Source organism: Solea senegalensis, linkage group LG1 (genome assembly GCF_019176455.1).
Source record: "Solea senegalensis isolate Sse05_10M linkage group LG1, IFAPA_SoseM_1, whole genome shotgun sequence".
NCBI classification, from domain to species: Eukaryota; Metazoa; Chordata; class Actinopteri; order Pleuronectiformes; family Soleidae; genus Solea; species Solea senegalensis.
The window spans coordinates 16,705,410-16,721,607 of record NC_058021.1 but is presented as its reverse complement, the minus strand read 5'-3'; the positions used below and the strand labels follow the sequence as shown (position 1 = coordinate 16,721,607).

The window sequence follows — 16,198 nt, the reverse complement described above, 5'->3', positions numbered from 1 at the left end:
ACATAGACATTGCTCTGTGATTCACGCATGATTAAACTATATGTTCTTTCCTTTTAACAGAAGTTTAGCTGAGGTTCAGATGCCTGGCAGCTGTCAGATATTTGAAGCTGTCAGGAGTCTGAGGAAACTCGATCAATCGTCCGTTTCAGAGGAGACGTTTGAAAGCTCATGGTGCTCATTTTGAAATCCTGTTTCCTTTGACGTCAAGATCATAGCAATTTAGTTATGACTTGATGACGTTGAATATCAAACCAGGATGGCTGAGAGGTTAAGCACCAATAGACAGTAGTTTTTCAGGGTTCAATCCCCACTTTTTCACTCTCTTGTTTTCTCTCCTGTGTAGGATTGTGGGACTGTTATTTTGCTGTTTTGATCTTTGATAGTGGTCAATGTTAACTATGTGAACAATCTTTTTTAACGATCAGTAACAATCTTACTGAATTCTTTATTCTAACTTAATTCCACTCACCCATTGATGTATTCACTTACAAAGAAACTAATGAACTGATGCTGTGAGCTGGTAGCGTGAGGTTCTGGTCAACGGCTCATAAAAAATTGGAGCAGTTTAAATTAAAGGGGTGGATATTTTCAACTGTCACATAATCAACGTCATTCTGTCATAGCACAATCTGTACTCTCAACAAAAAGTTAAAAAATGCTGCAAACTACTTACTGCAAAATTAGATAAATGAACATTATGATTCTCTGCTGACAGAAGCACAGAGCTGTGTAAAAATGTTACTCTGCTTTAGCGAGTGTAAAATATGTATAACAGTGGATAATAGCAGTTTTTATACAATATAATATAATATAATATAATATAATATAATATAATATAATATAATATAATAACATATCATATCATATAATATGATATATCATGTGAAATAAAATATAATGTGATATAATATAATATGATATAATATAATATAATATAATATAATATAATATAATATAATATAATATAATATAATATATTTACGTTTTTCGAACTGTTGAGGGCAGCATTACACATCTTAGTGTACAGCCTGCCGGAAATTATTAGAAGAAGTCTTTGCTCCAGATGGATCATACCACTTTCAAAGTTCAACGTTAACTGGAGCAAAACATGGATTCACGTTTTATCTGAAGCATTTATAGGCGGTCATTTGTTTTATTTTTGTTGTTAAGATTATTTTGTTTTCGTAGGGGGTTATAAAAACGTGACAATCCACGCTAAAATAGTCAAGAAAGTAGCATCTCTCCCCCCTCTGTCACCGGACAATACAGGCTTCCCGGTAATGCCAGCTCTCTTCTACCGTCGGATTACGAGCGAGGCACAACGCCAAAGGACGGTCACCGAGACATAAAACGTCGAATAAAGCCTAATAGTAAGTATACATAAGTTGTAGTTTTAAGACATGGTACACCATCATGTGTAACTGTTTGCAAAACCCACAAGCTGTTGGGAATTTGTAATTTATAAGCGCCACGTGGTCAACTTAACTTCGAGTTGGAAGGCGGCTGTCAAAAAAGTTCATGTCACTTTAACTACTGTGTGCGTGTATAATGTAATGCATCAAATCAAGAGTTTTCCCCGCCACTTAAACTTTATTTTTTCCCCTGTTTTGGTGTTGCACGTGACTTGCTTCCTTATTGTGCACATTGTAATTGTTGTAAAGTGCATATTCTTCTCTGCATCTCTGTGATATAAAGTGAATTCCCAAAGACTGGGTCGGGACCCACAGATGGCTCGCAAGGATTTCTTTTTGGATCCCCAAACAAATGTGCAGAATTTCCCAACCTTTTGGTTGAGATTTATATGTATACGTTTCATTTATACATACGTTTATATCACGTATGTATACGTGATATAAACTGTAAACTTTTTCTTTTCCATTTAGGACCAAAAATAATCCTTTTTATTGATATTTTTCTGTGTGATGTCTAATTGTCTGTTGGACATTAGCTTGCCAATCCTTTAACCTAAGGTGAGTGTTCATGGTGATGCTGCTTTTCAGCTACTACATGCACTGGTTTATTGCAGTTTTGGTGTAATGGCAGGACAGATGCTTCATGCTGAAACTAATAACACCTTTGCAATGAATCATATCCTCATGAACATGAATAGTTAAGTATCTGGTTTTTGCTTCTGGTTAAGAGGTGTTGAATCAACTTTTTATAACAATTTATGATGGGTACAGCTTAGGCAAATTTAGTATTGAAAAACAAAGTAAAATGATTCAACAAAAATAGATGTTAATTTTGTAAGTGACAAATCAATATGCATTTCTTTTTGCAACTTGCTTTCTTTCTAAGCTGGTTAAACCTACTAAAGTGGCAGCTTGACCAGTGCATTGCTTTTTTTGCACTAGATGTTTTAGCCTGCCTGTTTGAAAACATTGCTGCTGACTTATCTTTCATAAAACAATACATTTCAGTACAGTTATCTTTATTTTTCTACCCATGAAATATTTTTAAACTAATATTCCACTTTAGGTAGTGTACATAAGTATTCAGCATGCCAAAACAATGAGGAACCAGACATTGTCACGCATATCGAGTAAGAGTTGAGTTGCACAGTAATCATTTTAAATATGCTTTTCGAATGTAAAGAAGAATAATGATGTAAAAATTACCAAAATCGTTTAGGCCTATAGCACACAGGAGGAGGTAGAACCTGCACACTTACTCCATTACCACATAAAAGAAAAAAACATTTGAGGACACTATTTCAAACTAGTTTTACTTAAGTCAGACTGGTTTTCACACCAGATCGAAACGTCCTTAAAGTTTTTAGTGGCAGTTGAGTAAGTGTGTGGGCTCTACTTTCTTCTGGACGTTGTATTCTGCCAGCCCGGCACCTTCATAAGAAAAGCTGATGTGTGAGTAATTATTCCATCATTATTTAGCTAATGGGTTTCAAGTTGAAAATGTACTGCTAAAATTCTATTAAATCATAGGTAATTGGTCTACACTGGTTTTAGAATACCATAATATTAAGGAAAGAATCATTAACCTGAGGTCCAGTACTTCCACATTAGATTTTGCCTTGTTTGTTTTGGCTGCGCTCTATGAAAGTCCAATGTGAGATGGATCATTGAACAGATGCACCCTCGCTGGGCAATAATCCACATCATGACAGTATTAAAACAGTCCTCTGCATTCTCTGGTTGATTTGTTAGAACTGCAGTTTAAATCCCTCTGTTCCTTCAAGACAGCATTGACATCACATATTGACTGTGTGTTTTGAGGGATATTTTTTTCTGAATTTACGCTCAACTAACAGCTTCAGGTTCCAGCTGTCACCCCTGTACCCTCTCTGTAAACCTGCTTTGTACGTGAGTAGAGAAGACCTCCCTTTAACAAAAAAAAAAATATGGATCAATCTTCGCCAAACCATCAGCAAAGAGGAGCTCCTCAGCGTGCCGTACCTGCGGGTGCCTTCAGGCAGGGTAATGCTCCCACTGTGGAGAGAGGCATCATCAGTGGAGACAATATCCAGTTTAGGAGGCTGCGGCGTAGTACACGGTCAGAGAGCTCTGGTGCTGAGGAAGAGTGGCTGAGCTCCTCCATGGAGGCAAACAAGTCCTATGGCCAAAGCCCAAGTCACAAGGTTGACGGAGTCTGGTACAACCGTAGCTCCTATGAGCAGGTGGAGGGCAACTACCAACGTCGCCTTGCCTCCAATAACAACGGATCACTGTCTTCCTCTCCACGGAGTCCAAACACCAGAGGCTCCTTGACCTTCCACTCTAGACGCGCCAACACTCAGTTGCAGGATCACGGCCACCCTGTCACCACAGTGAAGGCCTCTGGTATCCCTCACCGCCAGTCCAGTAGAGGCCGCAATCGCACCTCATCTGAGACCGAGCAGGGGAGAAAAGGCAGCAGGGGGCCTTTCCCGAGGAAGAGAGGCTTCTCTGAGACGGAAAACAGGCCCAGAAGGGACAAGTATGACACCTTTTACACAAGGAATTTGGACTTGATGTATGTCTTCAGTTTATAATCAATGATGATTTTTAATTTGTTGTCTGTCTGCATTTTTGTTGGCCTGTTTAAGTTGTGCTTACTTGTGTATTGTGTATAATTTTGCAGTGCTGGTTTTTGGGAATGTGTGCCCTCGTCAGTCCATTGACAAGCTAATGTTTGGGGCTTCAGCAAAAGTTGACCCACATTCATAGACTGTATACAAAAATAGATGTAGGTGTCTGGTTTGAAAAGTGGAGCCTGGGAAGTATGGCACTAGAGAGTGGACATCAGCGTGATTGGCGGCTTGTGTCGCCTGGTTGCTGGAGACGAACTGTGAACCTGAAGGCTCCAGAACAGGAGTGTTTTGCAGCCAAAAGACGATCTCTATTTTTATATATGGTCTATGCCCCAGCCAATTTTCACTGCTGTTACCTGCAACATTATTTAGCTGCTGGATGTCTGCCTTATCGCAATAATTAACATGTGGGGGAATGGATTTTTTAAAGAGTTTTGTAAGTGGCCATTTGGTTTTTTGGCATCTCATAAACCTAATCTAATAATAGCATTTACTGCATATCAGTGTTGCATTTGTATGTTACCAGTGTGAGTTTTACGGTTAGGCAGGCCTGTGGAATCACAGAGGGCTTTGTCCTGTGGGCAGTGAGCATTGTTTTGTTCTCTAGTCCAGACTTTGCAGACTTGGCAACTCCGTTTCACTGACTGATAAAGGTGTAGACGCCTGTCTGCTCAAGCAAACATCAGCTAATTTAGAGGTGGAAAGTGATGGATTGTTTTTGTGTGTGTCAGCTTGCTGGTTGTGTGTTTATAAGAAATGATATTATAATTGAAATCTCTCTTTTCCACCCATGTTTTTAATCTGTGATGATGCATGATGTAACTTGTAATTTTGTTTCTAATGAATTCAATTGATGTTGCTTATTTTCTGTCACTGCAACCCTAACTCCTGCAAATAACTTAATTGAGAAAAGAATTGTCAACAGTTTTTGCAGAATCTTAATTCATCCATAACTCTTCATTTTGCCCTCTCAGTACCAACATGAGTGGACTGCAGTGCCTCGCCACAGAGAGCGTCTGGTTCGACAAACACCACTACGATGAGGCGGAAAAGCGCTTCTACGAGGGAGTCAATGGCCCCTCCACACCACAGCAGCAGGTACGACGTTTTATTTGCAGCACCAGTGCAAAACCTTTTTTAAATGTGCATTCTCAGAAATGGTGACATTTCTGGATCTTCTTTTCCTACTTCTGGCCAAACACCACCTCAGCTCATGCTCTCGGTCAGAGGCTGCACAGGTTCCTGTCACTCACAGGCCTGTTGGTATCAGCAGCAGTTGTGTCATCGTCATCTGTCACAGAGCTCGACGGCTCACAGCAGCTATTTCCATGCAAGTCAACAAGACGCTTTCTTTAGAGGATACTCAGCCAACTGAGAGGGGGCAGGTAGTCTGGCAGCCATTTCTGCTCCTCGGTAGCATAGTCAACAGAAAGTAGCTTCAGTAAAGATTGTAGAGTTCAGGTCTCCTCTTCCTGCTGAAATAGGACAATGACCACTGCACCGTGAGAGGTGGACTTTAGGTCATTATGTCCTCTCGTGTCGGTTACTAAAATTTGATTAACCTTGATATTGCAACACCACACACAACTTGATAACCCAGAGCTTTTTAATGACTCATCCAGATGCTTTAATTCACAGGATATTTTCCTTAAAAAAAACTTTTAAAATCCTTTTAATAAAAGCCTCATCTTACTTATTGAGCGTATGTGTGGGCCGTCCTGCTCTCGTCAGTTCTGCACACTGCTTTGTTTTTCCCCCCCTCATTGCTTCCACCTCATCACTGCTTCACCCACACATGCCTGTAGGACAAAGATTCTAATGCCATCCTGCAGGACATTGCTAATTCCCGAAAGACAATCCAGCAGTCCCTTGACAGAGTGAGTACTATATTATGAATGAGCTGCAGACCACAGCCAATATACAAAGGGGTGTCTCTGTATATTGATTGGACTGTACATGGTGATGTGTGTGCACCAGCTCTATGATAATTTAAAAGTGAGACTTGGGATTCAAGCAGAAAAGTTATTGTGATAAATTTAAGCCATGCACTTGATACAAGGAGAGTAGATGCTTGCTACACTCAGTTGCTTCATGCTAATCTCACACTTCACCTTGGCTTGTTTACGAACATGAACCTTTAACTTCGCTTTTATTGACACTTTGTCCTCCTTTGCTTGTGTATTAAGCTTCCACTTATACAAACTGCATGCTGTGGCTGGTTTGTCTGTTGAGTCTGCTGTACAAACATAACGGCAAAAGATAAGGGGCCTCCATAAAGCCAAAGTAATTATTTTGATTTTAAAGTGATTACACTTGAGACTTATGGGCAATATTAAATTTCTGTAAAATGTTACATGCTGGACTTTTAAAAAAGTGTCCATAGGGAAATCCTTTTTCTGAAAAAAGTGGTCAGAGTTTGTTTTACTTTCTCCACGAAAAGCCAAATTAGTGACTTGAGGCAATGTGCTGCAGAGCTGCTGGTTCGTGTTTCCTGTTTTGGCACTACTCATGTTTTGTTGTTTGAGTGCATTGATTATTAAAGTACATAAATATGTGTATGCCGTCATTGAAGACTCTGATCCATGTGTAGAGTCCTGTCTTTCCTACAACCACTACTTTTCTTTTTCCTCCCTTACCTGTTACACTGTACATCAGGTGAAAACGGCCCTGCATCAGGCCAAAGGGCGCCAGCAGAAGAGGCAGCACAGAAATGTAAGTCCTCCACATTCAGTTTGGCTGCTGCAAGACTGCGACAGACAGCTGAGTGTGCTGGCTGTGCCCACTGCTGCCTGCACCACCATCATGATTTCACATCATCAGCCTGCATCTTGTTTATGAGCTAATCGGTATTTTGCTTAATTTCTGTAAATTAAAGCGTTGTGGTTGTAATACTAAAATCATTTTTATTCTAAGATGATTCATGAAACTACTGTAATGTCTGCCACTGCTTGCCTCAAAGACTGGACATAGGGAAACAGCCTGACCTCACACTGTTCAGACAAACCTCTACTTATCAAATCCTAAAACTCACCAGTTTTGAACTTGAAAGTTTTTTTGACAATAAGGTAGCTTATCATTTCAAATGTAAACAGTAACCAGCCCGACTAGATCAAGTTTTGTTTTTCATATGTTCTTTAGATGCTAAAAATGAAGGCAACTTGGACTTCAGTCAGGTTCTTGAAGATGTTTCGTGTCTCATCCAAAAGCTGTCTTCAGTTTAAATGTTGGCGGCATAGTTGTTCATATTTATATAATTAACAGTTCTGTCTTTTCAAATGGAACTTCTTTCATTTTATTCATGGTAAGGGGCTGAAGTCCTTGGTTCCTAATTGAACATTTGTGTAAAAATATGTGCATGCTGACCGGGGCTGCAACTAATGTTTTTCAACATGGATGAATCTGTAAATGTTTGAACTTATTTCATTATTAAAACACACTCAAGCAGGTGATTAACAAAATAATTGGTAATTATTTATTAATTTATTAATAGTTGCAGCCCTAATGCTGACATTGATAAAGGGAAGTGACACCTTTTTTTTTTTCTTTCTTTTTTTTATCTGCATTGTGTGACTTTTTTTTAATCATTTGTTGATTTCTTTTTGACCTTGCATGGCCTCTTTTATTCTTTTTTTGTCAAACCCCACAAATTGTGATTTTTTTTTTTGTGGCTTGCTGCTTTACCCCCAGACTTTGATTGGATCTGAAATGCACCTGCTTCGCTACATTTCAGTTTCACCCCCGGTCTGCTGTGTGATGCTTGGCTGATTTTAAGTCTTCATCTTTCCTCAGTCATCCTCACATGCAGGAGGAGACCAGGAGCTGGTTTCACGCATGAAGAGCCTTGAGCTGGAGAACCAAACTCTGCACAAAGGTCTGTTTTTGTTTATTTTCCACACTTTTGCTCACTTGTTATGGTGAGTAACTCTGAGTTAACTTTGTTGTTTTGCTCGTCAGTGGTGGAGGGTATGAGAGCAGCCCTGCTGAAGTTGGAGTCCAGAGTAGCTGTGCTGGAAAAAAACCCTGCGACAGCAGCTGTGCCCTGTGTTAAGGTAGATAACCAAGAGTTTGTGTTTTTTTGTTTGCATAAAGCACACACGGTTTAGGCAGTTTTTTAAACACCCAGCAGTTTAATACTGCAGTAACGTGATGAATCCTCCCTGTGTTGATTCAACTATAAAGAAAATTTTCCTTGGTGGACAATAAAGACTTATTCTATTCTATAAGATGGTACAATTCACGTATAACTGTTTGAAACAAAAAGCTTTCAAACTATCAAAAAGCAAAGATTGGATTATTTCTGGTGACTTTTTGGACAACATACTAAACTATGACATTTTACTGAGGTCATACTAAACATTTTTATCACATTTTGGATGACATACTAAACTGACTTTTTGTTAAATTTTAGACGACATACTGAACTGTACGGAGCCCCTAAAGGGACATCGGAAAAAAAAAAAAAAAACCTAAACGTTTCTGGTGCGCACGAGATACTTTCTGGTGTCCGCGGACGCAGTTTTAAGTTCATTTGAGGCGTGAAATTAGTCATTTAGAATTCAAAAATGTGGTTTGTGTATTAAGATACAACGTATTTATAGTTTCGCAGCAACGGTAGGTGATCACCTCCGAAGGTGATCAGCCCCGCCTCAGCGGACACTCGCTGCGTACAGTGCGTGGGGCAGAGCAGCGTTACCTCGGCCTGTCCTGATGAAATGATCCGCTGGCTCAGACATCGCTGTAGAACTTTTTTTTTTTCCTTGTCAAATTTTGGACGACATACTAAACTATGACTTTTTTTCACATTTTGGACGACATACTAAACTATGACTTTTTTTCACATTTTGGACAACATACCAAATTGACATTTTAGTGACCTTTTGGACGACATACTAACCTATGACTTTTGTCAGATTTTGGACGACATTCCCCAAACTATGAATTTTTTGTCAAATTTTGGACAGCATACTAAACTATGACTTTTTTTCAAATTTTCGTCAACATACTAAACTTTGACATTTTTATCAAATTTTGGATGACATCTTGACCTATTACATGGCCGAAATAAACATAAATAAAAAGTGTGTGTAACAGACTCTGTGGCGCATCGGTAGAGGGTCTGACTCTAGATCAGAAGGTTGTGTGTTTGAATCCACGTTAGGGTCCACATTTCGAAAAGTTGTCCTAAATTTTAACAAGCCTCTGTCAGCCTCTGTTGCAAGCAAGTGCGGAAGTGCGCGCACACACACACACACACCAAAAAAAAAACTTCACTCCGACTCCATGCGGTGAGGTATCTATGACATTTTTATCACATTTTGGACGACATACTAAACTATGACTTTTTTTTCAAATTTTGGACGACATACTAACCTATGACTTTTTTGTCAAATTTTGGACTAAACTATGAAAATTTGGTGACCTTTTCGATGACATCCTGAACGAGGCAACGAGAGATGGCAGATTTCACCCAATTCACACAACGAGTCTCTGTCGACCTATTTGTGTAACACACTCTGTGGCGCATCGGTAGAGCGTCTGACTCAAGATCAGAAGGTTGTGTGTTTGAATCCACATTAAGGTCCACATTTCGAAAAGTTGTCCTAAATTTTAACAAGCCTCTGTTGCAAGCAAGTGCGGAATCACATGCAGACACACACACCAAAAAAAAAATACTTAACTCCCCCTCCATGCGGTGAAGTATCTATGACATACTAAACTATGACATTTTTGTCAAATGTTGGACGACATACTAAACTATGCCTTTTTTTTCAAATTTTGGATGACATACTAATCTCCAACATTTTTGTCAAATGTTGGACAACATACGAAACTATGCCTTTTTTTTCAAATTTTGGATGACATACTAATCTCCAACATTTTTGTCAAATGTTGGACAACACACTAAACTATGCCTTTTTTTTCAAATTTTGGATGACATACTAATCTCCAACATTTTTGTCAAATGTTGGACAACATACTAAACTATGACATTTTGGACGACATACTGACCTATGACATTTTGGACGACATACTAAACTATGAAATTTTTTTAAAATTTTGGAGGACATACTAACCTATGACTTTTTTTTCAAATTTTGGACGACATACTAAACTATGACATTTTGGTGACCTTTTCGATGACATCCTAAACAAGGCAACGAGAGATGGCAGACTTCACCCCGTTCACAAAATGAATCTCTGTCGACCTATGTGTGTAACAGACTCTGTGGCGCATCAGGAGAGCATCTGACTTTAGATCAGAAGGTTGTGTGATTGAATCCACGTTAGGGTCCACATTTCGAAACGTTGTCCTAAATTTTAACAAGCCTCTGTTGCAAGCAGACACACGCACCAAAAAAAAATACTTCACTCCCACTCCATGCGGTGAAGTATCTATGACATTTTTGTCATATTTTGGACGACAAACTAATCTATAACTTGTTTGTCAAATTTTGGACGATATACTAAACTATGACATTTTGTTCAAATTTTGACGACATACTAAACTATGACATTTTGGTGACCTTTTTGATGACATCCTAAACAAGGCAACGAGAGATGGCAGACTTCACCCCGTTCACAAAATGAATCTCTGTCGACCTATGTGTGTAACAGACTCTGTGGCGCATCAGGAGAGCATCTGACTTTAGATCAGAAGGTTGTGTGATTGAATCCACGTTAGGGTCCACATTTCGAAACGTTGTCCTAAATTTTAACAAGCCTCTGTTGCAAGCAAGTGCGGAAACACATGCAGACGCACACACCAAACAAAAATACTTCACTCCCACTCCATGCAGTGAAGTATCTATGACATTTTTGTCATATTTTGGACAACATACTAACCTATGACTTTATTGTCACATTTTGGACGACATACTAAACTATGACATTTTGGTCACATTTTGGGTGACATACTAACCTATGACATTTTTTTTCATATTTTGGACGACATTCTAACCTATGACCTTTTTTTTCAAATTTTGGACGACATACTAAAGTAGGACATTTTGGACAACATACTAACCTATGACGGACACACGGTGGTGTATTGGTTAGCACTCTCGCCTTGCAGTGAGAAGACCCGGGTTCGAGCCCCGGTTGGAACAAGGGCCTTTCTGCATGGAGTTTGCATGTTCTCCCCGTGTGTGCGTGGGTTCTCTCCGGGTACTCCGGCTTCCTCCCACAGTCCAAAAACATGCAATGTGGGGAATAGGTAAATTGGACACTCTAAATTGACCATAGGAGTGAATGTGAGAGTGAATGGTTGTTTGTCTCTAGTTGTGTGTGGCCCTGCGATGGACTGGCGAACTGTCCAGGGTGTACCCCGCCTATCGCCCGATGAAGCTGAGATTGGCACAGCACCCCCCGCGACCCTCTGGTGGAGGATAAAGCGGTTAGATGATGACTGACTGACTAACCTATGACATTTTGGACAACATACTAACCTATGACATTTTGTTCACATTTTGGACAACATACTAACCTATGACTTTTTTGTCAAATTTAGGACGACATAGTAACCTATGACTTTTTTGTCAAATTTAGGACGACATACTAACCTATGACATTTTGGACGACATACTAAACTATGACTTATTTGTCAAATTTAGAGACTGACATACTAACCTTGACTTTTTTCATATTTTTGGACGACATAACCTCTGACATCACGACATACTAACCTCGGCTTTTTTGTCAAATTTTGGACGACATACTAAACTATGACATTTTTGTCACATTTTGGACGACATACTAAACTATGACATTTTGGTCAAATTTTGGACCACATACTAAACTATGACATTTTGGTCACATTTTGGACCTATGACATTTTTCCATATTTTGGATGAAACATCTAATCTGTGTTTTATCCAAATATTTGGGCTTGACATAGTGAACTATGACTTTTTCCAAATTTTGGACGATATACTGGTAGCGACATTTTGGTCAAATTTTGGGCGGCTTTAAATGGCTATGAGCATTTTCAATTTTGGGCGACATACTAACGCGCTTTTTCGCCTTTGGAGCGGCATGCCGCTTACAAAACTTTGTCAAATTTGGGGCGACATACTAACCTGCCGAAATTTTGACCACATTTGGGCGACATACTAAACTATGACTTTTTGTCAAATTTGGGCATACTAAGCTATGACTTTTTTGTCAATTGCGGGCGACATACTAAACTATGACTCTTTTATCACATTTTGGACGACATACTAACCTATGACATTTTGGTCAAATCTTGGACAATATACTTTGACATTTTTTTTCATATTTTGGATGACATCCTAATCTGTGACATTTTTGTCAAATGTTGGACGACATACTAAACTATGACTTTTTTGTCAGGGCTTTGGGGCGGCACTGTTTATGACATTTTTGCCACATTTTGGGCGACATACTAAACTATGACCTTTTAGTCACATTTCGCACGACATACTAACCTATGACTTTTTAGTCACATTTTGGACGACATACTAAATTATGACTTTTTTGTCAAATTTTGGACAACATACTAACCTATGACATATTTATCAATTTTTGGACGACATACTATCCTATGATATTTTGACCACATTTTGGACAACATACTAAACTATGACTTTTTTGTCACATTTTGGACGACATTTTTCAAATTTTGGGCTGACATACCTACCTATGACTTTTTAAAAAATTTTGAAAGACCTACTAACCCTACATGACAATTTTTTTTTCCCATATTTTGGAAGACATCATATTCATGACATTTGGTCACATTTGGGCCGAGTATGCAAAGCATGACTCCTTTTTATCACATTTTTTGAGGCAAGCATACTAACCTATAGGAATTTTGGGTCAAATTTTGGACGACATACTAAACTATGACATTTTTTTCAAATTTTGGACGACATACTAAAGTATGACATTTTGGTCATATTTTGGACAACATACTAACCTATGACTTTTTTTTCATATTTTGGACGACACACTTAAAGTATAACATTTTGTATGACATACTAACCTATGACTCTTTTTTTCTTTGTCAAATTTAGGACGACATACTAAAGAATGACATTTTGGTCATGTTTTGGACAACATACTAAACGATGACTCTTTTGTCACATTTTGAATGACATACTAACCTGTGACTTTTTTCATATTTTGGATGACATACTAAAGTGTAACATTTTGTATTACATTCTAACCTATGACATTTTAGACCTCACTATGAGTTGGAGAGTGCTCGCTCTCCCCATCTCCTTTTTATACCCTCTGAAGAGGTGTCCCGGAACTATGACAGGAATGTTTCTCCCAGCGTCCTCCCATAAGCCAAGAAATTCCCCCCCTTCTTCTCTCGCTCATTGAGCCAAGAACCACCCTGTCTAATTTCCATTCAATTCCTCTCTGCCAGGGCTTTCACCACCATTTAACCATGCCATTTTCATTCTCCTGTTCTTATAATCATGAAGCAGAAGCACAACTCACTCTTCTTACCATGATGCAAGCACATGGCTGAGACAAATACACACACAGACTCACTTTGAATGAAGCATTCAATTGTTCTTCTACAGAGATTGTGTCATATTTATTCCTATAGTTATAAATATCAATTAAATATTGCTTGCAATGCATTTAAAACGATCAAGCAAAGGGCCACACACTGAATTGTGACAACAAATTTTTTTTTAATGTCGAACAAATTGCCAATTCTAATTAAAGAAAATTCGATTAAATTAAACATTTTTAAATGTAAAAGCTCACAAAACAGGGATATGACACCTTACACAAGAACCGCCCAGAACAAATAGTCCATATCTGAGATGAAAACAGTGAAGAGCGTCATGAAGAAAAAGCCACGTGTGCTACAAAAAAAAAATCAGTGGGGGACATTTTATCATTGCAACATTTTTGTGGTTTTAGTTTCCACTGGTAAACTGGTCTATGTGAAACTCAGGTATACGGCGTATACCCACTACAAAATATCCACTACAAAATAAGTGGGTGGGGATGAGGGGAAAGTTTTCCCCCGGGTTATTTTGGTAGAGACGTGCAGAGGTTTTTCAAAATCCTGGGTAAATGAGAAAAGTTCCATCGAATGCCAATAGAGAAGAGAGAGACTTAAAAACGAGAAGTGATGAGGCCTGTTATGGGGATGACCAAGAGCGGCGGATCAGCTGATCTTAGGGACCGTGAGGGAGTGGTAGAGATAGAACCCAGGGGAAGCAGATATAGTGTGAACACGTCATGTCTTACATTGACAGAACAAGGGCCTTCCTGCACAGTGTGCATGTTCTCGTTTCCTCCCACAGTCCAAAATCATGCAGAGGTTTGTGTAATTGTGTAAGTGGAGGTTGTTGTCTCTGTGATGGACGGCTGACCCGTCCTGGGTGTACCCCGCCTCTCACTCCATGGAAGCTGGGATTGGCACCAGCGGCCCCCTCGATCCTCATGTGGAGGATAAAGCAGTAGTAGTACATCAACAGCTCCATACATGTGAGAGCAGTCACACACACACACACACAAACATCAGGACACCACCAGCTCTGATATAAATGTTGAAGAGAAGCTACTGACTCTCTCACCAACTGACTCTCCGTTACAGACAAATCCACGCTTAGTCTGTTGCCCATTGTCTGTGATTGCTGGTTGTATTCTTTAACCTCGCTACTATTTAAATTGACAGATGAAGTTCATTTCCGTCACCTGATGAGATCTGTTATTTTCTGTTACTTCAGTATTTCAAAGGGAACATGAGAAGAAGAGTCTCCTGGAATGTTTGAAACTTCCTTCAGGTTTCGTCCATTTGGTCTGAATGAGAAACGCGCACACACACTAAAAACAAGAAAGCAAAACAAAATCTTGTACAATGCCCGCAGCAACATTCCTCTCCGGATGAACACTGCAGGTGTCTTTGAAATAGTTGCCAAGATAAAAAAAATATATATATATATACATATCTTCTGTTATCCACATCAAAGAACAATGGAACTTGTCATTATAACCTGTAAGAACAAGAGGCTGCGTGAGGAAGGTCTTCCTTCTTATCTAACAGAGGTTATAGAGCCAGGTTGGGTCGGTTCCAGCTAAGCCAAATGAAGATTGAACAAGCGTGAGCTCGGTGCATTCACTGGAAATCACAGACTGCCGTGGTTATGGAGTGGAAAAATAGTCTCCCTAAAGCTGTGGCAAGAGGAATTTGCAGAACCATGTTGGGTAAGAGAAACATTGGATATACAGTGCAGTGCAACAGGCAGCTGGTGGACTTGGAAAGGATCTCAGCTTGTTAGACACTTGCCTTTTCTCATCCCCAATCCCACAGAATGTGAATGTGAACCATGTGAAAATACCTTCAAATCATATTAATTATTATGTTCACGTGAGAGTAAAATGTTTAAATGATTCCCCAGGGGAAGTCAGACTTTTGCCCAACACAGGGAGTCAGAGACAAACCTGTTATGCGCGAGCAGCTTTGACTTTGTACCACAGGCAGGAATCACAAATCCACTGCATTACATCATTTCATTCCCCGCAGAGCCTTACAAGTCAGTACACTGGCTTTGTCTGAGCATCTCGCCGCGGATTCAGCATAAGCTGCAAGTTCGAAGGATGTTCTTGTGCGTCACTTACAGCCATTTACCAACTTTTTATTTTCCAAACAGGCTGATCCATGTACCGTCTGACCTTTTAACACCTGACATTTAAAGGGCATCTTTCTGATGTAACTCTCCCCCAGAAAGTGCTGGGATGCAACAGCAGTCACGCAGATATTGGAGCCTGTATTTCCCCTCTCTTTCAAACCATTATCATTACACAGGAAAAAAAAAAAAAAAGCCCCTCCAGGGAGCAACAGACGGCCTTGTGTCTCATGCAAAGCAGGTAAGGATAACTTTTATGCTCGAAGATGGTGTTTTCCAAGCCACACAGCACATTACATTGCAGAACATGACAAAACAAGCCTGACAACAGTCTCCACTGGGAGCGCCCATTTGCAAACAGTTAAAATGTTTGAGCCTGGTTATTTAATTTATTTATGCACTCTGATTGTTAGATAAACATCTTGCGTTTGTGTCATTTTGTATCAGCATCTATCTATCCATCTATCTATCTATCTATCTAACACATTTAATTTGTCATTTACGTTACACAAACAAAAGATGAATAGCAACCAATGTCAAATTACTTTATTGTACA

The 16,198-nt window shown here is 39.3% G+C and overlaps 1 protein-coding gene across 1 annotated transcript; it reads left to right on the top strand.

The window, feature by feature from the left end:
- The first annotated feature begins 1,270 nt into the window (after positions 1 to 1,270).
- LOC122782606 lies at positions 1,271 to 10,277 on the top strand. The gene is made up of 8 exons (XM_044047025.1): positions 1,271 to 1,370; positions 3,269 to 3,933; positions 5,002 to 5,125; positions 5,833 to 5,904; positions 6,683 to 6,739; positions 7,817 to 7,898; positions 7,982 to 8,076; positions 10,266 to 10,277. The coding sequence occupies exons 2-8, from the start codon at positions 3,359 to 3,361 to the stop codon at positions 10,275 to 10,277; spliced, it is 1,017 nt and encodes a 338-aa protein (XP_043902960.1). The 5' UTR covers positions 1,271 to 1,370; positions 3,269 to 3,358.
- The last annotated feature ends 5,921 nt before the right edge of the window (positions 10,278 to 16,198 follow it).